At 32.1% G+C, this 27,995-nt stretch overlaps 1 protein-coding gene across 3 annotated transcripts; it reads left to right on the top strand.

The window, feature by feature from the left end:
• The first annotated feature begins 5 nt into the window (after window positions 1–5).
• On the top strand, window positions 6–22,374 carry LOC134683361 (centriolar satellite-associated tubulin polyglutamylase complex regulator 1-like). 3 transcript variants are annotated; one of them, XM_063542618.1, is made up of 10 exons: window positions 6–358; window positions 4,108–4,210; window positions 5,375–5,505; window positions 5,943–6,027; window positions 7,289–7,374; window positions 7,759–7,951; window positions 9,052–9,161; window positions 9,941–9,995; window positions 17,985–17,999; window positions 21,817–22,374. In XM_063542618.1, exons 1-10 carry the CDS (start codon window positions 313–315, stop codon window positions 22,067–22,069), a joined length of 1,077 nt encoding a protein of 358 aa, XP_063398688.1. In that variant the 5' UTR covers window positions 6–312; the 3' UTR covers window positions 22,070–22,374. The 3 variants fall into 3 exon arrangements, with proteins under 3 accessions (XP_063398688.1, XP_063398689.1, XP_063398690.1); XM_063542619.1 differs by lacking the exon at window positions 17,985–17,999 and having other exon boundaries at window positions 8–358; XM_063542620.1 differs by lacking the exons at window positions 17,985–17,999; window positions 21,817–22,374 and adding an exon at window positions 13,144–14,087 and having other exon boundaries at window positions 9–358.
• The last annotated feature ends 5,621 nt before the right edge of the window (window positions 22,375–27,995 follow it).

Raw genomic sequence — 27,995 nt, 5'->3', positions numbered from 1 at the left:
TTCTAAACGTTTAAATGTAACGGTTTCTTCGCACTTTCAATACACATCATTTAGACGCAGAGTAGCACTTTTTTAATACTGTTTTGAACACCACAAACCAAATTTCCAACCAAATGTAACCCCTTTTGTAGAAACTGGGAGAGTATGCGTCACACTTAAATAAGGACATGACGCTGTACAGCTTAAACCGCTTATGAGATAATCGAAATAAGAAAATTCGAGATATCCACAAAAATGCAGTGGTTGTCATGTCAACTGTGACAACTAAAATAAATCATTGACCTTATTTCGTGTATTCAAGAGAAAAACGAAATGTCAGCGGAAGATAGATTTTCTATGTCAGCAGAAAAATACCTTGGTGCGTTTATTATAAAAGATTTTAAGTGTATTTTACTTTCTTGTTCACGAAAAAAGTGTTAATTGAAGTTTAGACCTTATATATATCATATATCCTACCGTAGTCTATACACTTGTAAGCCAATACTGGATACCACACAGGTTCCCGTAAAATTTTGACATCATTATATATTAAAACAAAATATCTGACGCTACAATGGAAAAGTGATTGTTGTATTGCGTCAAAATTTCAAGCAGACAGGTCAGCAGGGATTGGCGATAGGGTTTATAATTGGTCATCATGTCGGTTTGTTCAGACTTTGTTATTGTACTTGTCACACAGGGAAAACTCCGCATTGATGTCACTATGATAATACCCATGTACACAATTAGTGCAGAATAAGTTTTTACTACTTTTCTATATATGTTAGGTTGCTGCCCCTTAATTGGTAATTTTAAAGGAAATTTTGCCGTTTTTGGTTATTATCTTGAATATTATTATAGATAGAGATCAAGTGTAAACAGCAATAATGTACAGCAAAGTAAGACCTATAAATAAGTCAACTTGACCAAAATGGCCCGAGAACACAGTTATTTCGTAGTGCATTTCTTTTAGACAATAAATTCAAATTAAAAAAATCGCACCTGCTCTTTCTCAAAAAGCTTTTTACAGTGTAGTGTACTACCAGTGAGACAAATAATATCAAAATTATAGAAACTTCTACCAGCTCTAACTCAAAATATTGACAATTCTGTGTTAAGGTGGTGTAAAATTCAGTTTGACAGCTTCAGACGTGATAAAATTTGACCTTTTAGAACTGGACCGATTCACTACTTAACATAAAGATTCAGCACCAAAATTTTTTGACATGTAATTACATCCCCCAACTTAATATTTCATGCATTTAATATCAAGAAATAAATTGGGAAGGTATATCAAATAAAACATGCAAGTTATACACTGTTTACACTAGGGACTATATTCGTAGACAACGAAAACCAAAGGACGATAACTGTGTCCTTGGGCCTAAGAGATGGATTCCTGAAATCTAGATTCTGTACTTTGGCAACTTTCCTGAATGAATTGCTGGTTTCAATTTGTCAAACTCAATCAAAGTAAAGGATTTACATCTTTGGTTTACAGAAATTCTGTAAAAATGTACCATTTTGGCATTCTACAGCTATAACATGTATAATAAGCATTTTAAAGCAGTTTACATTTTATGTCTAAGAGGCATGCTGAATTTAAATCTGACAGCTTTTTTGTTCCTGATATTTGTGTTTCTATGCTTAAATCAAATTTAATTAACCATTTGTGAACTCTGAATAAAGAGAAAAGTAGATTATCACAGAAAAAAAGTTCAGCATATTTTATATTCATGGCCCTGGTTAAACGGCCTAATTGATGTATGTAAAATTTGAAGCGCTTTGTACATCAAATCTGTAGTCCATCACAAATATTTCACTAAATCTGTAAAAGAAGCACTTTACTTTATACAGTACACCTAACTCCTTTATAGGCTACCATATTTTTTTCCCTGTATGATAGTAAGTGGTCCAAATTTATGCCTATTGAGAGTAAAACTAAATGCAAGTTTTCCATTGAAAAGTGAAAAAAAACAGCCGTCAGACCATATTGTCTTTTAAAAATTTAAATGCAAGAGTCCTTTTGCAATTAGACTTCTTGTATCATAACACCTTAGCATAGAAATCAGCAAAAAGTAACACATTTTCACTTCTGATAGCTTCTGTGTGCATTTTTATATGTCAATATGGACTTCCGCCTAAATTGACTCTAAATAATTCTCAGAACTTCATGGCCCAAGACCATTTTATACCCATGTGGTATACTTTTTGTAATTTTTCTATACATTTAAAGTACATTTAATATATATGAAAGAATAATTTAGGCTTAAAAAACTTCATAAACTTCAAATTGGCTGAGAAAAATGCATATTTATATAAGGCGTCCCTAAATAGGAAAATCTCCATTTTCAGGCATAGGCTCATATAAATTTGACTTTGGAATAATTACAATACATCTGATAAATAAAATGAGTGTGCAGATGCTTTTAATACTTAATATTTAATATTCAAGAGCATTTAAAAAGGAAATTTTAGCAAAATTAAAAATTTTTAGGCCAAAATCCTGACAATTGAAGATATTTAATTTATACGTCAAAAATAAACATCCAAATGTCAATACTAAAATGACCCCAGTTTCTCTTATATATGACATATGGCCATGAAACTTGGCAAACTATCTCATTATTGCCTTAGCTTAGTTTATGCAAAGTTTTATAAAGATTGGTCAAGTCTTTCTGTCCTCTTAAAGAGGCCCGAGAACACAGTTATTTCGTAGTGCATTTCTTTTAGACAATAAATTCAAATTAAAAAAATTGCACCTGCTCTTTCTCAAAAAGCTTTTTACAGTGTAGTGTACTACCAGTGAGACAAATAATATCAAAATTATAGAAACTTCTACCAGCTCTAACTCAAAATATTGACAACTCTGTGTTAAGGTGGTGTAAAATTCAGTTTGACAGCTTCAGACGTGATAAAATTTGACCTTTTAGAACTGGACCGATTCACTACTTAACATAAAGATTCAGCACCAAAATTTTTTTGACATGTAATTACATCCCCCAACTTAATATTTCATGCATTTAATATCAAGAAATAAATTGGGAAGGTATATCAAATAAAACATGCAAGTTATACACTGTTTACACTAGGGACTATATTCGTAGTCAACGAAAACCAAAGGACGATAACTGTGTCCTTGGGCCAAATGGTCAATTGACCCCCTAAGGAGTTGCATGTACATTTGTACATTGTAGTCAATTTTTAACAATTTTCATAAAATTTGTAAATTTTTACTAACTTTTTCCACTACAACTACTAGGCCAAGTTAATTATAGACTGAGATAATTGTAAGCTGCAAGAATATTCAGTAAACATGGTAAAGTAAGATCTACAAACACATCACCATCACCAAAACACAATTATGTCTTGAATCCATCTGAGTGTGTCCTTTGTTTAATCTTCACATAGACCAAAGTGAGCGACACAGGCTCTTTAGAGCCTCTTAGTTTATAGTGTTACCACATTTTATAAATATATTTCCTAGTTATTTTTGTTTAGGATTGTGGATTTATTAACAATAGACAATAGACAATATTTATTAGCACAAACACATTTACTTTAAATAGTTATGGCATACAAAATTAAGACAATAAACGGACAATAACACTAATCTATTTAATTTATAAACAAAATGTTATCTAATGATTTTGAACTTTGTTTTTGTAAGATAAAATAAAATAACTAAAGAGGGGTAACAGGAATCCTCCTACCTCCCCCCCACCCCCCCCCCAAAAAAAAAAAAAAAAAACAACACACAATTATATGACAGGCAAAATGCATGTTTACTTAGTTTTTTGTTTGGATTGATTTGCATTGCCATTGCAGGGCCTCATATATTTAACTATGCACTTATTGGTTTTGCTCATTGTTTTTTGTGACTTACGTGTAGAGTTGTTAATTTATTATACATTTGTACATCATTTGGTCTCTGGTTGAGAGAACTATGTCATTGACAATCATACCACATCTTCTTATTTTGTAATGCATTATAATTGTAATTATTAAAAGAATATTGACAAAGTAATTTAATTGTTAGGATAATTCCTATACTAATTAAGTTATATAAATTTGTCAAAGTTTTTATGTAATTGCATAAAATTTAAATAAATAATTATTATTTTTCAGCAAAACACAATATACTAATATACTTTGAGGATAGTATTGCCCAGCTGTTAGAACACAGAGAAGAAAATCCAAAACTGAACTCTATTAAATTCCTAAGTGAATAGTAAGTGCTATAAAGAATCAGTCAAAGAATATAGTTTTAGTTAAAAGATTAATACAGAGGTTGAATATAGTCCCATTTGGAATTCTACTAACCTCCACAACACTACAGATGCCTTCGTACAAAGGGATATCGATTGTCAACATCTAAAATAGTGGGAAAGTTTGTTAATGAACATAGTGCTACTTCACACCTTTTTCAAGTTCAAATTGAATATGTAATCTCATGGGGTAAACATGAATATGATAGCAACTCACAACCAACAACACATCAAGAGGATAACATACAGTCATATATACAATGTATAACAAAAGAGAACCACTGACAAGGTTCCTGACTTAACACAGGCACATTAACATCTAATGCATGGTAAAAATAGTTTAACCATCATAATCTCAACCTTGTACACAGAAAGATCTACAATAAAAATAGATAACATAAAGCCTATTTTAATATCAGTCATGTCAGTAGACACAAAATGGTAGACTGTAAAAGTAGAGGAAACAGTAAAATAATGCTAAATAATAACCAAGCAAAGAATGATTGTTCTTTATGTACTATGGTTTCACTATTATTGGTCGGATAACAATTTTCGTGGGTACAGAAGAACCAGGAAATTAAATTTACAATGAATAACAAATTTTCTATTGTTTTGTATGCAGACTTCAGTAAAACCATGAAATCAAATATCCAGGAACATGTAAGTTTTCCTGAATCCATGAAAATTCGTACCCATGAAAATAAGTGAATCCACAGTACTTAAAATCAAATACATTTTTGTACTAAGATTTCAAATAGCAAAATTTATGAACAGTGAAGGAAGACAAGATCTGATGCATAGCCAAAAGTAACCTGTGTAAAGAGAATGAAAGAGACTAATCATTAAATTTTGCTTCTAAATGTAAATAAACAAAATAATATACATCATAAAAAGATTATACAACATCAGTATTATTGCAATGGTTTTCAATGAGTATGAAAGGATAGAAAGACAGTTTAAAAAATTGTTTGCTTTATATAAATGTGTGCTACTAGGGCAGGTTAAAAGACATTGACTACCTATGTCAGTAAAATGGAGTGGAATACCACCAATATTAAGTTAAAAAGAATATTTGCATTTAGGGATTAAAATTTATTTTGTTTTTCACTGAAAGTTTATGATTCTAGCTTCAATGCCTTACGAGATGGAAACCATACAATGTTTAGAGAATACTCATTTGTACATGTGACATCACACAACAGAGCATCATTTGTACGTTTATTTTGGAAATGTTACAGACAGATTGGTAAAAAGGGAGGTAAGTATCAAAACTTTTTAAAATTATTTCTTTGGTTGTTAAAACATAAAAACTATTATGGAAAAGTTACAAAGAGGCGAACCAAAACAATTATAAATATAAAAAGTACAGACAAAACATGACTTAAATGAAAAATGATGAAGTTTATCTTCCAAGAGGATGATTGGAATTTTACCATTAAACGCAGGTCATGCTGGAATCTTGCAACATTAAATTGAAAACTTTACAGTTTGAAAATCCAATTTAAGTTCTCCACCAAACCTTAGAGCCAATTTTTAGATGTCTTGCAAGTCAAGTTATTAAGCAAGCATTAATGTGCCTTGGTATTCATCATTCTATATTTTATTTTGTAGATTTACTCAGTGTTAATGAGTATATACCATTCCCAAGTGACTTTGTTGATGGAGATATTCACTAACCTATATTTTATTTTGTAGATTTACTCAGTGTTAATGAATACCATTCCCTTCTTACTTTGTTATGTCCTGACTTTCCATTTGAAATTGTACAGAAGACAGCAAGGTAAGATTTATAAAGTTGCTTCCTATTTCAAATAGGTTAGTTTTTTCCAATGATTTTTAATTCCCCGCTGTAGTGGAGTATTAAGTTTCACCCTTGTCCTTCTGTATGTACCATCCAAAGTTTGTTTACGTTTTATGACTTTGGTTTGCCTCAACCAAATGTTATGAAACTAATACACAATGCTTATTTCCACAAAAGACAGATCAAGTTTGAGTTTTGTTGGCACCACACTTTAACTGTTCTAGAGTTATGCCCCTTTATAAATTGAAAAATTGCTAAACTTTTAGTTACATTCTCTAACTTAAGCTTGCCTCAACCAAATGTTATAAAACTTATTCTCAATGCTTATTACCACAAAACTCAGATAAAGTACAAATTTTGGTAGCATCACTTTTACCGTTCTTCAGTTATGTTCCGTTATAACTTTATATGATATTGCTAGTGGGGGCATCATCTGTGTCCCATGGTCACATTCCCATTTAGTTGTTTACTGTTAAATACAAATAATGCAATCAAATTTTCAATGCAAGTTTTTATACCCTTGCTGCTAAAGAGGGTGGATATAAAGAAAATAATGTAAAGTCTGATTGTCAACATATCTTTCCTTCCCATGCAATTTCCTTCACATTTTTGTCAGAAACTACAGATCAAAATCAGGCTTTTATTCCTTACTGCGTAATGGTTTTTGTGATTCATCATTCCTCAACTTCTAAAGTTCTTGTTAACCTTTTACCTATATATTCTTACTTATAAGGACGATGTATGACATTTTCTTTGCATTTTCAAAGGGATAAACAAATACAGTTTTAACAAATTTGTTATCAAGCTTCATGTGAATATGCTATACCATGTGATGTGGTTTCAGATTCTTCTCTACTCAACTTTCAGTTTACTGAATGCTTTGTCAGATGTTCTGATATATACTTGCCCTGTATGAAACTTTCGTCACACTTTGGCAAGATATAAAAAAATCTATCTGAGAAAATATATACTGTAAAGTCAGAAATTATTGTGAGGTTTTTATTATTGCCAAAAATGCAACATGGTTATAGTCTCAATAATTTAACCTCACATTTTGAATTTTTCTCAATATCCCAAAAATTAAAATCGCATTTAAGTCCAAAAAGATAAAATCACAATAATAAATGCACACAATAATTTCTGGATTTACAGTACTGATGATCTACCTTAAGTATAGTTCTTCTTCTTGATGATCATAGGGATTATTTCATATTTTATATCTTACATTTATATATTGTAGGATCATTCTTCTTGATGATGCTATGGACTGTCTCATTAGTTTCTCTGACTTTATTTATGCATTTCAAATCCAGTTTTACTTTGAAGGTAATTTATATTGTACATTCCATTAGTGTTTACAGATTGCAATATTGATTGTTGGATTGTCTATTTATATGATAATAATTGTGTTTTGAAAGTTTATATGAGCATCAGTATCAGCATGTCAAAGGTCTAGATGACATAATCATTTAATAGGCATACATTTGGGCAAAATTTTGGGTTTTCTTGACACATCTTGTATTATCTCTTCACCAAATGTTCAATTTATCATGTCAACAAAAATCAATTGACAAAAACATTATTTGGAATTTCAAACATTTCTTTAACAGTACAAATCCAGAACAGGGATATTGATGCCTACTCAGTGATAACATTAATATTACCCTCATATCAAGTTCTTGTAGGTAATGTCATCATATTTCTTTGCAGAGTTTATAGAGAAAGTACATGACCAATACCAGTCCCTAATTCAAACTCAGAGAAGTCCTCGGGACCCTGTTGTAGTGCCATCAGGCACAGACGACACCAGTATTCATCAGAATAGCCACCATCCTGCAGATGGAGTTGATGCCATGCAATACTTCAGAGCTGTGTTCCCACTATGTGATAGGTCAAATTATAGGTATATCATACATTGCAGTGTGCTAAGTCTAACTATAAATATATTTGGAGACCATAGGATATTATAAGAATTGAATAATTGATTGATTGAATGATTGATTGATTGCTGTTTAGCTGCACTTTCAGCACTATTTTGCTTTTTCATGGTGGTCAATTTTTATTTGTGGAATAGTGATGTATCAGCACAACATAAGCACAAACTATACTAGTCAGTTGAAAAAAGGCCTTACTCATCAGATCACACACAAAGCAACAAAAAAAAGAAGACAACTTACACAGTCTTAAGACACAAAGCACCATTCTGAGAACACTTGTGGTTGCTGAAGATAGTTCAAAACCATAACAACTAATAAAAAAATCATGTTATCAAGAGGGGCCTCAGGGGCCTAGTGGTGTAAGTTGTTACTACTGTTATCACTAGCCAGTTAACCCTGAGGTTGTGAGTTAAAACCCCGCTTGTGCATGTGCACTCGACTCAAAACCTTAATTGATTAGGCTTGTCAGTTTTCCTATCAAAGGTTGTTCTTTTCTGGGCACTCCTGCTTCCTCCACCAATAAAAACTGGCCTCCACGAAATAGCCTCAATGCAGTGCATAAAAGTGGCATTAAAACACCAAAAATCAAAACAAATCATGTTATTAAGACTTAAGTATCAACCAGTACACATCCAATAGGTTTAGTATAAAGATGTCTTAAAGATTCATTGACTACATTATAATACTGTAAAGCAACTAATTTTCGCAAGGGATTTATTTTTCGCGACTTTCACGAGTAGAAAACTATCGTGAATATAAAGCGTCTTGAATATGTCAAACTTGGATTTTCCTTACTTAACTCCATCAAGTAAATATAAGAATCGCAAAATTAAATTGTCACGAAATGGGCTTGAAAAGGAATGAGAAATAAAGTATCTGTGAAAATAAGTTGGTTTACAGTAAGTTTAATTTTAAAATACAACAGTATGATAGGTCTTAAATCAATGAGTATATTTTGGTACCACAAGTTTTAGGTGAGATAGGGCATTATTTTTAACAGTCAATACAATTAGTTTAAGCTGGCAAGACATATGACGAATTGTAAGATATATTATTATTTTTTCAGTACACCACCAGCAAACAGTTTAAAGGAGATTTTATTTAATGTACCAAGAGTGTCATTTTATGGTTTTTTAATGGCCATGGCAAAGAGTGAGTCAATCAATGATCATATAGGTAAGTAATAAAAAAAAAATGAAACTCAGTACTGTGGATTCATTATTATTCGTTGGATATCTTTTTTTCATGGATTTCATGGGTAAAAATCAACCACGAAATTAAATGTTCAACCAATGACACATTTCCCATAGGCTTGAATGCAAACTTAGGCAAAACCACGAAATTATATATCCACGAATTTTTCCTTAATTCACAAAAATTGGTACCCACGTAAATAAGTGAATCCACAGTACATGTAAACAGGTATGGACTAAAAATGAAAGTATTACTTCTGTGAAAGGTTTTCTGTTTGTCAAATGAATCTTCTTATTTTTTATTTGAATGTATACTGTGGCAAACAAAAATTAAAACAACACTTCATATCCATTTGTTTTTTGGTGTGTTTGAGTTTTTAATTTTGCCATTTGATTTTGGACTTCCCATTTGAGTTTTGTTGTTGTTGTTATTTTACATTTGTTTGCAGAATTTGTTTAAACACCTGTTTAGTAGCCACAAAAATAAAGCTCTCCTCATTCCATAAAATTCATATGCATTGACAGTGTATGCAGCTATATAAAAATAATTTGTTTCATAAATACATTTGTACTTTTAGAGAAAATAGACAATTTAAATAGATCCTTATGTTTGATTATTAAGTGTTTTATTTAAATGTAAAACCTTTAAACTTAAATTAGTTGAAAATTACATATTTTTTTTCTGGAAGTTGTATACATGTAAAATTGTTAAATGTTTTATGTAAGAGGGATATTTTATAAACTGGTTTTGCTATGTTTCAGGTCGACTTCCAACTAAATCTGAACTGTTAGAAGGAGCTGATTCTGAATTGACAACGTAAGAACTTTAAAATTTGCACTCTGCACCTAACTTTCCTCTAATACAGAAAATTTTCTCCAAGCAGAACCTTTCACTTACCAGTGGATCGTGTATATATAACTCAAAATTAGTATTATTTGGCAAATTTTTGTTGTGTATATACATTGTAATTATATATATAAATTACGATAGAAAATGTCAAATATTGTATTCATATATACATGTACATTGTATATCTTTATGGGAAAAAAGATAGATATTGTCATACTATGTGATATAAATAGAGGAACTATTGTTTATCACTCAAATATATCATTTTATAGTAACAGATTTTGTGAACTTTTTATAAAAAAACATTCACCTCAAGAATTATTCAAATTATATAAGGCAAATGATTTTAATGTGTTGTATTATGAAGCCACCAAACCTATTTTTACAATTTTCAGGGAAGGGGATCTAAAACATAACTTTCATGGGTTTTTTATTACTGCCTCTACCAAATTTATTTCCACTGAAATATGAATAAAATGATTATGTCTTATAATTTGTTTAAACAATGGCCTGTAAAATAATGTATTATCATATCAGTAAAGGGTTTTCAGTCAAGGAAAGTTGTTTTTATATCTCTTTTAACTTATAAGGCTCTTTTTTGTTGTTAACCACTACCATCTAAATATTGAAATACAGACTTTAATGCAGATTAAGAAGGGAAGTAGGGTTACGGGCTTGTGTAATAAATAATTAACATATATATTGTGAAAGTGTCAGATGAGTGGACATACTCCTTTTCAGAAAGTAAAATCACAAAAATACTGAACTCTTTAAAATTTAAAAAGGAAAGTCCCTAAAATGATTTTTGCTGACCAAAATTTGCCTTCTACATAAGTGTCAACTCTTCAGATATTCTTTCAAGCTTAGCTATATATTTTTAACCAAATCACCCTCTGAAGATATGTCTCTTGAAAAGCATGTTATATCTTCTGCTATGGAGAGAAAATCTTGTTCACCCTTACATAGCAACAAGTGTACATGGTAACATTCTTTATAATATGGCAAGTTGTGGCACAGTTATCATGGTTATAGTTAATTTACACAATCCAAACCAGTTAATTAGGGCCCCGCCTTAGGCAGGTCGCCCTATAGTGATCAGTCTGTCCGTCCGTAACACTTTTGTGTCCGCTCCATATCTAGGGAACCATTATGATTTCATACTTTATACTTTACATGTTTATTAACTACCACCAGACGGCGTGTCATGATGTATGTACAACTTCCTAGGTCAAAGGTCAAGGTAAAAAAACTTTGGTTTCAGTTGACAACCCTGTGTCCTGTGGTGAAGATCGTGTCCGCTCTATATCTTGAGAACTGTTATGATTTCAAAGTTTATACTAGACATCCATTTTAACCAACATCAGAGGGTGTGTCATGATGTATGTACAACTTCCTAGGTCAAAGGTCAAGGTCAAAAACTTTGGTTTCAGTTGACAACCCCTTGTCTTGTGGTGAAGATCGTGTCCGCTCCATATCTAGATAACTGTTATGATTTGAAAGTTTATACTTGACATCCATTTTAACCACCACCAGAGGGCGTGTCATGATGTATGTACAACTTCCTAGGTCAAAGGTCAAGGTCAAAAAAACTTTAGTTTCAGTTGACAACCCTGTGTCCTGTGGTGAAAATCGTGTCGGCTCTATATCTTAAGAACCGTTATGATTTCAAATATTATACTTGACATCCATTTTAACCAGCACCAGAGGGTGTGTCATGATGTATGTACAACTTCCTAGGTCAAAGGTCTGTATGTCTGTTGGTCTGTCCATCGCTAACAAATTTGATCCACACTTTATCAGCTGTTATTATTTCATACTTTATACCTGACAAACATTTTCAACTTAACATATATATTAATCAACACCAGAGAATGTGTCATAATGTATGCATCCTAGGTCAAAGGTCAGTTCGTCGGGCTGTCCATCCATTCGTTGTTCTTGACAGATTGTGTCCGCTCTTAGAATAAAATCACACATGAGACTATGTAATAACTTCAAATAATGCTTCATATCAGATTATCAATACAACTTATTTCCCCCATGTTATTGACAGCGGGGCTCTCAGAGATGGCTCCCATTTCTATGGTATCTAGTTTGTTTTATATGAATACTAATAATAATAATAAATTCTTTATTTAAAAAGGGTAAACTCAGTTAGTTACAATAAGTTAATCTTCCCTGAGGTCCTAATGGTTCAATTAATATGAAAGAATCAGAAGGTTGCTTGCAAGAATTTTTCAAAAATTGCTAAATTAAATAGCAGAAAAAAAGAAATAACAAAGACAACAGCATGATATATGTTCTACGGCAAATATATCAGTAAAAGTATTACCCCTTATACAGCAGAGGGAGATTTTCAAATGTCGAGGTGTGAATAATTGATGCCTATCATTTTAATTTGAATTACTTTATTGATTAAACCAACTAAGAATTGGTGCATCAACTTTGTAGCACATGGTAAATTTGATGCATAAATTTTATACTGACAGCCTTTAAGTTTTAAAAGGTGATGGTTTGTTTTATAAAAGATAATGATTCATACAATTTAGAGAACTAGAATGTTTGATAGCTCACCTGGATAGGAATATCTTTTCATCATCAATACTCCCCTAAATGTCATCTTTATATGAAATTGTGAATCTATATTCAGATTTTTAGTAGAAGAAAGTTATTAACTTGTGACTTACTTTACATTGATGCATATTAATGAGGTATGATCTAACAGATGACATAAAAATTAGGAATTTGAATAATTTTGGAAACTTTTTTTTTTTTAAATATCTGTAAATAAAGTGGCTTTTCATTTATCACTTCAAATCAAGAATTTCATAGATTGTACTGCATCTTTAACATGTTAACTTCATCTCACATCTCAAGATAAATTTTGCCAGTGGTTCTTCTATGGAGAGAACTTTATGCCATAGATATGATCTTATGGTGTTAGTTAATCTAGTTAAGATGTTAATAAATTTATAACAAAAAGTAGATAAAAGTAACTTTATAACATCATCATGTAAGGTTTGGTAAATCTGTCATGATTTAGCAAAACATTTCATAAACTAACATGTTTTATATTGACCAAGTTTGAAGTTTGTTTTTTAATTCCATTTTTCAGGGTAGCTGTTTGAAGGATAAGCATATATAATTATTAATGAGGATGGGATGTGGTGTTGGGCTGCTTCTTTGTATGACATTTTGTTTCGTCCTTTAAAAATATTTGTCTCAATTATATTTTTTACCGTAGTGTTATTTTGCATTGTGTGCTGATTGTAAATTTGAAATAAAATTTGCTTAAAGGAATTTCAGTTCTCTTAAATGCAAATATCGTCTTTCCTAGCAGGTACAACATTATTATTCAGTCTTATTCTTTAGCTGTTCAAAGATGTAGGGTCCTGTGTATACAGAACAAGTCAAACTGATAAATTTTGAATTTGTACATACTAATATTTCATGGACTCTACTGTACTACTGATTCACATTAGTTCACTTTAATATATCATGTCTTTTCACATTTACAAATCTTTGAAATCATAAAAGGCATTTAGTGTCTACTAAAATTACTGTGATGTCGACTAGTTTCAAATTCCAATTAAAAACATTTCATTTAACCATATTGGTATCTTGTGCAAATGTAACTTGCCACCATTACTTTAATCTGTTACTAAGCTTCCAGCTATAGGGCTCGTGCTAGTGCTTTGCATTTTAGAATGATAAATTAGCTGTAAAAAATGCTGGTTACTCAGTATAATATTTTTGAAATCAAATATGGGTTAATGCAACAAGTTAAAATAAGAATAAAATATGTTGTTGTCACGTAGCTCATAGATCTGAAATGCAGTTTTTTCTGTTATTGGGAAGAGGCATCACTATATACACGTGTGCCTTGTTTATGCAGTAAATGTAAACAAAAACAATGCTCACATACTACTGTACCTTGTGACCAACTATGTCTTAGCATAGTAATAAGCAGGTGAATTTATATGTATACATTTGATTTTCTGGAAGATGATTCTTTTGTTTCATGTTTGAAGAATTTGAGCCACATTAGGAAAGACATTTCATAAATTTAGTTTGTGGTATTGTTTCCTGATAGATTTCCTGGTTCATTAAACTTTTTTATAAAACATTTTTTTTCAAAATGAAAAGGAATTATTGAAAATTTTGGTACCAAATCACCAGTTGAATGTTTAAGTTAAAAATAGCATCCAACTTTCTTACTGACAAGACATCATGGCACTGTTGTCTGATATCTAAAACTCAGGGAGTAATATCAACAGATCTGTTTCTACATGATTTCAGTGATATATTCAATTTTTTCTCTTAGATATATTTAATGTCAAACAGGTTTCAGCAAAGGATAAAGATGGGTGTCACATGTTTTCTTTGGTTTAAACTATAGGAAAATAAAACGTAATAATTTCTTTGACTTGAAATTATACACAAATTTGGAACTTGAAATTTATCAAAGTGAAATAATGCTTTGAAATAATTTGATAGAATTCAATTTGGATTTTTTTATTAACTCAACACACACATGCAGATGCTAAGTAGTGAGCATTAAGATTATTTGAATCCTCTAGTTGAATTATACATTTTGTATATTTAAACTGTGTGATCGTTATACTTTTTTTATAGCATTAAACAATATGTAGAAATGTTGATGTGTTTTAATAGCTAACGGTACCAGTCTTATAACTTGGTAGACCAGATGATGTCTTGTCTTAATAACACTCAACAGTTGTGCTTGAATCAAAAACAAAGTTGAAGATAATTGAAAAGTCAAAAAGTCAAAAAATGTTTGCCAAATATAGCTAGTATATGCAGAATAGCATTAATAAATGGTGGCTAGAGTAACAATGCATTTCAGACTGATTTTAGGGATTCAAGGCTACACTTATTCAGTGGCGGATCCAGAAACCCCCTTTTTGGAGGATAAATGCATTTGAATGGAGCCTTATAGTTGGAACCCCCCTTCCCATCTTTATTCTGGGTTTGGAACCCTCTTTTTTAAATGGCTGGATCCTCCCATGTATAGTTCACCATCTAAGGAGACACTAGTTTCGGGATTCAAAGCTACATTTTAAATCACCAATCTAGGAGACACTGTTTTTGGGGATTCAAGGTTACATAGTGGTTTATCATTTAAGGAGACACTACCTTTAGGGATTTAAAGCTAGATTTCAGACCATCTATTAGCAAGACATTGGAATAATAGTATAAAGGAATATATCTAGAAGGAGAGGAATTTATACAAACTGAAGGTAGAAATGAATGTCTGTGTTAATTGGTTTATATTAGATTTTTAGATTTATATTTTTAAGCTTAAACCTAGAGGATTTAGCTCCTTTTATTTTTACATTTTTTCCAGCTGTTTAATAACATAGTTAATTTTATTCAATACATATCTTACATTTGCATGTTGTGTGGTTTGGTATTCATTGTGCAAATACTAGAAAGAAATGTATAAAACTGAAGATCGTAACCACTATTTACCAATCTTTTAGAAGTTTTGCCTCTAGATCTGGACTTAAAACTGACTCATGTCTAAAAAATGTTTGAAAATTAAAAAAATGTTTTATAGGTTTCATACACTGGAATGTAAATACAATCTCACATTGAGATGAAACATAAAAGATGAGTTTCACTATGCTATAATAATTACATAGTCATTTTGATGGGTACTTTATTTTGTTTGGTAATTGTATACCTCCCCTCTGATACAGGGTAAGGTGTAATCACACATTTTGGTGAAAAGTTTTTGTTAATCACAACAGTATTGGAGTTGGCACATAAATAGTTATCATGAATAACAATAAAGAGGAGTTGGGTATTACATGTTGCATATTCAAATATATACACACTGTGCAGGAGAAAATTTTCTAGTAGAGGCTTTCCATAATTAAACCAATTCACTTCTATATTAGCTTTGCACGTTTACTTACATACAGCTAACACAATTTAATATTATGTAATTGATATTTATAACATATTTACATTTTGTCAATTTTGTAGGCTGTTGTTTTTACCAATTTGATTTTTATTATGCCCCACCTACGATAGTAGAGGGGCATTATGTTTTCTGGTCTGTGCCTCCGTTCGTTCGTTCGTTCGTCCATCTGTGCGTCCTTTCGCTTCAGGTTAAAGTTTTTGGTCAAGGTGGTTTTTGAAGAAGTTGAAGTCCAATCAACTTGAAACTTAGTACACATGTTCCCCATGATATGATCTTTCTAATTTTAATGCCAAATTATAGTTTTGACCCCAATTTCATGGTCCACTGAACATAGAAAATGATAGTGCGAAGTTCAGGTTAAAGTTTTTGGTCAAGGTAGTTTTTGATGATGTTAAAGTTACATCAACTTGAAACTTAGTACACATGTTCCCTATGATATGATTTTCTAATTTTAATTCCAAATTAAAGTTCTGACCCCAATTTTCATGGTCCACTGAACACAGAAAATGATAGTGCGAGTGGGGCATCCATGTACCATGGACACATTCTTGTTTTGAATAAGATTCAAACTTGTGCCTTTTGATTTGGGAATTACATAAATATCTTCAGGTATATAAAATTGTATAGCACTACATATATATAATAAATGACTGATTTTCTCATATTAATGAAGTTTGCTGTTAAATGAAATGTGTTTCTCCTATTTTACAAACGTGTAAATAAAACCCCAAAAGAATAATTTTCAGCTGATAGTTTCTTATGTAATGAAAGGTAAGACATTTTATTTTCAAACTGCTATTGATTATACAATTTGTTTTTTTCCCTCTTTTTACCCGATTTGATAATTACCACAGTTTACATTTATTTCAAAAGTTCTTCTTTTTTTGCTCACCTGGACCAAGTAGAACACTGGGTTCATTTATGTGTCAAAAGTTCTTTTTGTTTTGCTCACCTGGGCCAAGTAGAACACTGGTTTTATTTATGTGTCAAAAGTTCTTTTTGTTTTGCTCACCTGGGCCAAGTAGAACACTGGTTTCATTTATGTGTCAAAAGTTCTTTTTATTTTGCGCACATGGACCAAGTAGAACACTAGGTTCATTTATGTGACAAAAGTTCTTTTTGTTTTGCTCACCTGGGCCAAGTAGAACACTGGTTTCATTTATGTGTCAATTTTTGTTTTGTTTTGCTCACCTGGACCAAGTAGAACACTGGTTTCATTTATATCAAAAGGTATTTTCGTTTAGCTCACCTGGAAAAAAAGGCATGTGAGCTATTTTCATCACTTGGTGCCATAGTAGTTATAATTGTAGTCATAACTTTTTTCAAAATATCTTCTCCTTTGAAGCAACTGAATCAATAATATTTTAAAAAAAACTTATGATGATTGTTTCAATATTTTATGTGTTTTTTAACCAAGTAAGTAGCACACATGACTACCTTGGCTAAAAAAATAGTACGAGTGACACAAAAATATTCATAGAAGTTATTGCCCTTACTCCAAGATTTTCCAGTTTTGCATATTATCTCTTTAACTGTAAAAGATGAGTAGAAACTGTAAGACACCAGACCTAAATAAATTCTTATATATGAAAATTAAAAAAAAAGAAGAATAAAAAAAAGACAATAAATGTGGCTTTAAAACACCAAAAATCAAATCAAGAATATACATGTACCAGAAATGCAACACTAATTTGCTTTTGCCAGTATCCTGCTACTTCATGGCATAAGTTACCATACGTTTATATATATTTGTTGAGAAGACCATCCCATCAGAATTTAATCTCATTGGGTTGTTCTACAACATATCCAGTAACTTACCTGATCTCACATGTAGCACATAGAAACATGATAACAAATTGCTGAAAATACAAACCTTAATGCATCTCTTTATGTTTGATTTAATAATGCACTTGAAATATGCAATTATACTGTTTGCAGTCACCACACAAGTAAAAAAATCACATCATAGATACATACTACAAGTTGTTTACTTTGTTTATTTATAGGGAAGCTGATTCTAGGTAAAACATAGTGCTTTATTTTCTACTGCCATTTTATTTTTAGATTTTGTGACCTCTTCCAAACTAATATTCAGCTAACTAAATTCACGTTGTTATGTTTTGATTCTAAATGTTCAGTGATCTTAATCTAATTTTCACCAATATATAATGATGATTCCATTATAATGTTGCAGATTCCTCCCTATGCTGTATATTTGTACTTTTCCCTTATTTATTTATAAATAGATTTACACCCTAGCTGGATGTGATCCATGCTGGATACAATAATGTAACCCTGTGATCCCTGCTCTCCTGTCCGTGACAATAAACAGTCACCCCTGTATCGTCATTTTTAACTCATATGTAAAAGAAGGTTGTCTCATGAAAAGAAACAAATCAAGAAATGAATGAGTGTCCAGCTAGGTATCCAATTTTTCAATGATAAAAGCCGAATGTAGAAAAAATATTTCACTTTTATATAAAAAAGATGTGGTATGATTGCCAATGAGACAACTCTCCACAAGAGGCCAAATGACACAGAAATAACAACTATACATGTCACTATAAGCAGTGAGTTTGATACAAAATGGTCAAAATAAGCTAAATGATATCGCTGATGTATTATATGCTTGCAAGTCAATAATCAACTCATTTGAATTCGTATGCATGCATTTTATTTGATCTTTATTTGAGAAGGTTGTGCATGTGTTCAGCATTTTGTACATTCATTAAAAAGAACACGATAATGTCAATATTCAAAAGTGAAACAAGGAAAACACTACTAGGTATTGCCATTCCTATGTATACAACTAAAACTATGAAACTATGATATCATATATTTTTAATTCATAACATAAAATCAAACAGACCTAGAAAAATCGGCATTATAAGATAACACGTGCTTGTCTTGTGTATTTGCCTGGTTTTATGACCTGGCGCCGGGAGTCTTCTGAGGTTATCTCGTCTAGCCTTAAATATGCACGATATGTTGTCAGGAGCCTGTTGTCCAATGGTTGTCGGTTAACTTGTTGGTGTGGTTCATAGGGTTACAAATATGTTATTGTATCTAGTTCACTATGCGCATATATAACACACCATTGGAATGCATGTATACACATGCACATGATTGACAAAATAACACGAAATTATCTAAATACTGCATGTTGATAATATGTTTCAACATGTTGGTTCCACAGGTTTTGCCAAGCTACAACAATGAAAGGGAATGAACAGACAAATAAACACAATACAAATATAACAATCTAAAATAAAAAAGATAATTAAAAAAATTGTTCTAATACATTTAAGCTGTCAGTAAGGACGTTCAAAATACAAAGCTTACTATAGATTTTAAAAAAACTTACACCTATTTATATTAAAGCTTTTGTATATAAAAGTCATACTACTAGAATTACATACATGAACTCTTCTAACTGATTTAGTGAATCTATTACTTGTCATTATCACGCTCTGAAGTCTGGACTGAGTCAAACTATTCCTTGACATTTTTAAGCTCTGAATACTGAACTCATAGATATAGAAAGATGTGGTGTAAGTGCCAATGACACAACTCTCCATTCAAATAATAATTTATAAGAGTAAACCGTTATAGGTCACTGTACGGCTTTCAACACGGAGCCATGGCTCACACCGAACAAAAAGCCTATAAATGACCCCAAAATTACTAGTGTAAAACCATTCAAACGGGAAAACCAACAGTATAATACCAGTTTATCTATTCCATGAAATTTTCTAACTCAGAATTCTGGACTCGATAAATCTATTCCTTCACATTTTCAAGCTCTTTGTAAAAGACTGAACTCATTGAATATACTCCTTCACATTTTCACGCTCTAAAGATTTGACTCATTGAATCTATTCCTTGACATTTTCACGCTCTAAAGACTTGACTCATTGAATCTATTCCTTGACATTGTCTAACTCTGAAGGCTGGACTCCGTTTATCTATTCCTTGACATTTTCTAACTCTGAAGGCTGGACTCCGTTTATCTATTCCTTGACATTTTCTAACTCTGAAGGCTGGACTCCGTTTATCTATTCCTTGACATTTTCTAACTCTGAAGGCTGGACTCCGTTTATCTATTCCTTGACATTTTCTAACTCTGAAGGCTGGACTCCGTTTATCTATTCCTTGACATTGTCTAACTCTGAAGGCTGGACTCCGTTTATCTATTCCTTGACATTTTCTAACTCTGAAGACTGTACTCAGGGAGTAAATTTATTTATTGACATTTTCAAGCTTTAAAGTCTGGACTCATTTTATCTATTCCTTCAATTTTTAACGCCCATCTTTCAACACTGGACTCAGTGAATCTATTCCTTGACATTTTAAAGCCTCTGAATACTGGAACTGTAAATCCATTTTTGGAAATTTTGCGAAGCCTTGGCAGTTCCTACCTTGCTTTAATATTGAATCTTTTTTCTTCTTACTTTTAATCTAAATGTAACATAGAATATAATAAAATACTAAGTATCTAGTAAATTAAATTAACTTTTGTTTTCCTCATATAAAACGTTAATACAAAATATTAATGCGAATGTGTTACAATAAAAAGAGGGTGAGTAAAATTGTCACTAATTAAATATACTTACGATTAATTAACACAAGTAAAACGTATGGTTCATTCCAGAGTTCTCTGTGGTACTCAAATGAGATTAACATCTTTATATCATCACCTCTATCAAACTACGAAGGACAACTTAAAATTCATCACAATTTAGATTGAAGCAGGAGTTTCTCGCAGCATTGAATTTGAAGAGACTTCGGCTGTTGTCTGCTCTTTGGTCGGGTTGTTGTCTCTTTGACACATTCCCCATTTCCATTCTCAATTTCATGATGAATTCCTTGCAACAGTTGTTAATTTATTTAAAGAGATTTTAAGACTGGTGATTTGATCAATTAAGTGTTCATCATATATAGAAGTGATTCGCTTTACATCTCAGCTATAAGTCTATTGTCGTCTAGACAACACGTAACAGCTATTTAAAATGTAGCTGTGGTAAGTTAAACTGGAACCGAAAATAGAAATAAATCTTTTTTCTATAGATTTTATTTTAATGAAATATAAATGAATGGATCCTTTTAAAATAGTTTAAAAAGTTTGCATAGAAAATTTTGTTTGACGAAAATTGATTAAAAAATTAAATTAATCAAAAATTCAAAAATCTAGGCATCTTTTTTTCCTAGTTTTTATAAATTTAAGACAATTGTTTGCGCTTTCATATCACCGATTAATGTCCTAAAGTTGTGCATGCGATATGTATCAATAGAGTCACGTCTGGTTTGATTTAGGAACTTATTTTACGACGCCCCAAAGGCGGATTTATGGTTTTGGGCAGGGATCTGCGGAAAAAAATACTATATAAGGAATTACAGAAGCATAACTGCTCTGAAAATTTCTGGATCCGCCACTGTGTCTGTTGAACACCATTTTACTGTTGGCCTCGAGCACAACTGATAAAGATTCGCACAACGACAACTATTTGGTCGGAATGCTTGGTTTTGAACTTTCCAAAGCTTTTCATCTTCGTAATTGAATTGGCATTCCAAATGTTTTGATTCAGGGCCCGCGCCACGGATAAGTCGTAAACACACGAAACGCGTACCAGTACTCAAATTATAAGCTGGTTTTTTTTTTACATAAATGTTATTCTAACGAAAATCAGCATCGATCATGCCTGAAGGCACCGAAGTAAAACTATTAATTGATTCTTTGTACATTTGACTGCCAAGTGTCATTCAAAATAACTTTTTAATGCAGTATCCTAGTACAAGTATCATTTATTAATGTAACAAAACTCGTTATTTCTGTTTCAGTCCAACTATTCGTCTTAAAGCTCGTTTAGGACAAACACCTTCACCTAGTCCGGAAACGGCTCCAGTTTCACAAAATCACGCCCAGAATGTGTATTCAACCAAGTCGTCACATACAGTCACATCTCGTCCACCTTCGGCAGCTCGAGCAAAGACTTTGGTAGGTAAAGGAAACCGGGCCCCAGTTGTGAAAAAGAAGGAGAGTTCTGATGAAAGCAGTGATAGTGATACAGACAGCAGTGATGATACGATTTGAGGATATCAATCAGTCTATGCACGCTGATTTTTCTGCATTTATTTTCACCCACACGAATGTTTTATTTTTGGCTTTCTATCGGATCCGTTGTTTCTTACTTTTTTTTAATATTCATTATGAGTATTTGAAAACTTCATTTAACCAAACTCAATCTTTTCAGAGGTTGGATAGAATGAGGATATTTTATTCCTCAAAATTGTGTTAAGTTTTTCTATTAATTTATTATGTTATGTAGAATAAATATAAATAAAGAATGCTGATATTGATGTTTTCGCCATAACATTAAATATGTATGTATAGTTTAATTTGTTTTATTGTTTGAATTCTCGAGTAGAAAGTTGGTAAACCATTCGAACTCAAACCAGTGGGGGATCCAGGGGGTGGAGGGGGTCCGGGGGTTGGAAACCCCCTTTTTTTTGGACGATCAATGCATTCGAATGGGAGCATATAGTTGGAACGCCCCTTTACTCTGGGTTGGGAACCCCCTTTTTGAAATGGATGGATCCACCACTGCAAACACATAGTATTTGTATTTAAACAAAACTGTTAATATAAAAATTAGAAGATGTGGTATGATAGCCAATGACACAAATCTCCACAAGAGACAATATGATATGGAAATTGACAATTATATATATATATAAAATTGAGAATGGAAATGGGGAATGTATCAAAGAGACAACAACCCGACCATAGAAAAAACAACAGCAGAAGGTCACCAACAGGTCTTCAATGTAACGAGAAATTCCCGCACCCGGAGGCGTCCTTCAGCTGGCCCCTAAACAAATATATACTAGTTCAGTGATAATGAACGCCATACTAATTTCCAAATTGTACACAAGAAACTAAAATTAAAATAATACAAGACTAACAAAGACCAGAGGCTATAACTACTAGAACACACCCGTGATATCACGGGTCTGTGACTGAATTAAAGAATATAACGTGACGGTACCTAAATTGCACCTATTTTGACAGTTTTTTCACCTACGTTTTTTTATGATCCAGAAATAAATGTCCTTAATGTGTTTATTTTGAAGCCCTATCCTTCTCTATTGTATAGGGACACCAATTTAATTTTTAATCCATATTGAGTCATAAAAAAATGGGTCTGAATCAACCTCCAACCTCTAAACAGGATTCTGTAATGAGGAGTACCCAAATTGAATCCATGCTTAAAATCACATCATCAAAATTCTAATAACCGATCTTTTGTTTAATTTCTTCAAATATTTTGAACAATTGCATATTACCCCATGCTTGCTTTTCATATTTTACGAAATTGATACTTGTAATATATTGTATTTGCTAATTCTAAATAGATGACGTTTTGATGACGTCGCATGATGACGTTTTCGCACATTTTGCTTTTTTAGTAAACAGTCCATCTGAGACTGTTGATAAATACTGTGAACGTTTTGTGTATGTCTAACTATGTTTACCTATGTTGAAAGACGTGCATAGTATCAAATCATAAAAATACAAATTGTTTAGTCTCTAGAAAATCTTGTAAGATTTCCTTTGCCATTTTTTCTAAATAGGTGCAATTTGGGTACCCTTACGGTAGCTATGCGTAAGCCTTATTTTAGTATTGGAATTGTCATCTGATAAAGTCATGCCGATTATAAGATGCACAGTTTTCTCTGCCTTCAACATCTTTCTGTTTGAATCCGTCGACCTGGAACTTATCAATTATTGGTATTATTAATTTTATTTGGAAAACAAAAGGACCTGGAAAGGAGTATTTTTTATCAACAGCATTGTCCTTTTTGAGTTATAAATAAAGTTGAATTCTTTGATTCGCTGTTTTACGTCATTCCGGCAAACAAATTGAAAACTGTACATGCTGTACCTATGTGGAAAACAAAAGGGTCTGGAGTGGTGTAACTTTTAATCAACAGCATTGTACTATATTAGTTATATATAAAGTTGAATTCTTTGATTCATCGTTTTTACGTGATGACGGCTGACAAATTGAACCTCGTTATTTTAGTATTATAGATATAGTTTGCACCTTTGTGATACACCATCTTTTACGAAAGTTTATTATTTCTGTTTGGTATTAAATAAATCACTAAGATTTATTTTGTTGCATCTGGTGATCCGTTTATTGGCAATCGCCATGGCAGTGAGCATACCGTGTTTAAGCACATCTATTGTTCGACCTGCTAGTAAAATGTGTTTTGTTAAAATATACTTTTTAAATATTTTTGGTCTTTTGGAAAATGTTGTATGTGCTGTATTTATAGACTTCTCTATCAAGAAATTTGTTTTGCATGCAGACGTATAAAATTGAGGGTTTTATCCAACACGCTCATAGGTTTGAATGTTGTTTTCAATTTAGACTTGTTTATATGTATATATGTATACATATATATAAACAGGTCACCGTGCGGCATTCAACAATAAACAAAAAGTAAAATAACAAAACTACCGGACTCGAAGGAAAATTCAAAACGAAATGTCCCTTATAAAAGGCAAAATCAAAAGCTCAAAAACTTCAAACGAATGGAAAACAACTGCCATATTTCTAACTTGGAACAGACATTTACTTTTGTAGAGAATGGTGGATTAAACCTAGCCTAGTTTTCGGTTTCCCATACCGCATAGTCGGATATCATGAATAACTGCCCCGAAATGACAAATGTGAAACGGTTAAACGAGAAATTGTACGGCTTGATTTATGTTCAAAATAATGAACTAAAACAATTGTTAAACTAACGACAACCACTGACTTGCAGGCTCCTGTTTGGGTCAGGAAAATACACAATATAGTGGGGGGATTTAAACTAGTTTGAAAGGCGCCAACCCTCCATAACCCGTGACAGTGGTGTAAAAGTTCAACATAAGAACAAACTAAAAAAGAAAACAGTTGAACTCGTCAGATCGATAAAAAGTCTATCATACTGATCAAAATTCCAGTACGTTTGTATATTCTTCATTTCCATTTTCCATTTTATGATATGAATAATAAAAGGGTCGGTGCCAAAGAAACTTTATAGTTTGATTGGAAAGTAAAAAGTCCAAAAGGTATTCGCGTTGTCTTATATAAATATACCACCACCAAAATCTATTATCTCGGAAGAAATCTACTACGAAAACCAGTGAATTATATTGCGTGATGCCTAACCAGTTCGGTAAACTTGTAAGCGTATTGTATAGGAGTAACATGACGGGTGTCGCTTGTGGAGAAGGATCCTCCTACCCCGGTTTTTCGTTGGTTTGTATTAAATCTAGTTTTCAATGTTGTGTTTTGTAAGCTGTTGTTTGTTTTATGGTCGTTTATCGGGTTTTTTCTTACATGACATCGTCTGTTCGTTTTCTACATACAATATATATAAGAAGATGTGGTATTGGTGCCAATTAGACAACTCAGTCTCTCCACCCAAGTCACACTTGGCTCACACCGAACAACAAGCTATAAACGACCCCCAAAAATTACTAGTGTAAAACCATTCAAACGGGACAACCAACGGTTAATCTCTATAAAGAAACGAGAAACACTTATATATACTAGAAGATGATGTTCTTTCACTAAATGATTTAAAATTTGGTGACTATGTCGAACGCATCTATCTCATTGAACTAGAGATAAAGGATACAACAGATACAGTTAAATCTGCCTGATATATCTTGACTTACATCTAGAAATTGACAATGAGGGTCGTTTGAAAACAAAACTTTACGACAAAAGAGATGATTTCAGCTTCCCAATTGTGAAGTTTCCATTTCTAAGTAGCAACATTCCAGCAGCACCTGCATACGGGGTATATATCTCCCAATTGATACGATATTCCCGTGCCTGCATTTCCTATCATGATTTTCTTGATAGAGGGTTGTTGCTCACAACGAAGCTATTAAATCAAGAGTTTCAAATGATGAAGTTGAAATCATCTCTTCGTAAATTTTACGGACGCCATCACGAGTTGGTTGACCGTTATGGAATAACCGTTTCACAAATGATATCGGATATCTTCCTTACGTCGTAACTACAATCTCTTTCCCTTTCATAAATGTGACCTACCGAATTATACTATTTATCGGATTTGTTATCTCATAAGCAACTCGACAGGTGTCACATGTGGAGCAGGATCTGCTTACCCTTACGGAGCACCTGATATCACCCCTACTTTTTGTTGAGGTTCATGTTGTTTATTCTTTAGTTTTCTATGTTATGTCATGTGAACTATTGTTTGTCCTTTCATTTTTAGACATGGCGTTGTCAGTTTATTTTCGATTTATGAGTTTGACTGTCCCTCTGGTATCTTTCGTTTATCTTTTATGAACCACACCAACAAACGACAACTACTGAACATCAGGTTCATAACTTCGGACAGGTACAAACGAATTCAGTGGGGTTAGACGTTTTTATATCAACCTTCACCCTTATCTGAAACAATAGTGAAACCTCACAACAAAAGAAAGACACACTATTAAATATCAATTGGTAACGATAGCTCGATTTGAGAGTACTCGCAATTACTGACAGCTATAGTTAAAAGCCCAAAACAATTACTAAGTACTTTTGGAACCAGAATTATAAAATTTGTAATATAAATAAAATGATTGACAGCATTAAGACCTTCAACTTATATTGGAAATTGATCACGTTACAGTTTTATCGAATGAAATGGAAGCTCGCGCAAGTCACTTTTGCGCCTCGTGTATGATCTTCTGTGCATTTCATATAATAGAACCCATGGATTTAAAAAAAAGGAAAGAAAATGTCGGATTTTCCCGATTTTTATTTAGTTTTGCGCCCCTCTATGATTGTTTGCGCAGGTAATTTCATAATGTCATCAGACTGAGGTAAACAAAAATAACGGATTCCAGCGACAAGGATTAAATAATTATTCAAATGACGGTAAGAATTGGTTTTTTTTGTTTGTTTTCAAGATATCATACAAATTAATCATATTTTACAGAATTTTTATCTCATTGAAAAATGCATATTTATACATTTCTAGTTTTCGTACAAACTGCTTTTCTTCCGTTATTTTATTAATTCGATTATAATATTATTTATAAAACACTGTATTTTAAAAACAGTAGCGGATCCAGGGAGCGTAGATAGTGTACGTTTCCCTAATTGATCGTAGGTACCCCCTTTTTTAAATCGATATTAAATTGGATTTTCGCAAAGGAAATAATAGTTTCACATTTCATTTTTTTCACAACTAAAAGAAGAAACATTTAGTAATTGTTTCCAAAATTAGGGGAATTCGTAACAATCCTTTATAGTTTGAAAAAGGTTTCTTAAGATGTGGGTACACATTATTTATTACTTTTTGTTATAAAATGAAAACAAATGAAGATCTTGACCTTTTAGTACGTTTAACACTTTCCTAAATATATTTAAGAGGCGGCTACATTAAAAATAAAAGGTGGAGCTTCAGCCATGGAATAACATGAAAATGTATATGTTATACCATGGCTGAAGCTCCGCCTTTTTTCCTTTGGATTCTAGTTGAGTTGCATATTTAATTAGCAAAGTATGGTACAACATCAATTTGCATATAATATACCATGGTTTTCCCTCACATTTTTTCAGCAAATTATTTCATAAAAACACCAAAGGTAAAAATCCAATTTATGTCGCAATTAAAAATCATGCATCAGAGACTAAAATCAACTCTGGGATTATGTTAAGACATGACTTGTGCAATGCTAAATATAACTGTATCGACAGACAGTAGGATAGCTAAATATAACTGTATCGACAGACAGTAGGATAGCTAAATATAACTGTATCGACAGACAGAAGATAGCTAAATATAACTGTATCGACAGACAGTAGGATAGCTAAATATAACTGTATCGACAGACAGTAGGAAAGCTAAATATAACTGTATCGACAGACAATAGGAAAGCTAAATATAACTGTATCGACAGACAGTAGGAAAGCTAAATATAACTGTATCGACAG

The sequence above is a fragment of the Mytilus trossulus genome, chromosome 9, assembly GCF_036588685.1.
Source record: "Mytilus trossulus isolate FHL-02 chromosome 9, PNRI_Mtr1.1.1.hap1, whole genome shotgun sequence".
NCBI lineage: Eukaryota > Metazoa > Mollusca > Bivalvia > Mytilida > Mytilidae > Mytilus > Mytilus trossulus.
The sequence above is the reverse complement of the archived record's forward strand: the minus strand, read 5'-3'. Positions and strand labels throughout refer to the sequence as shown.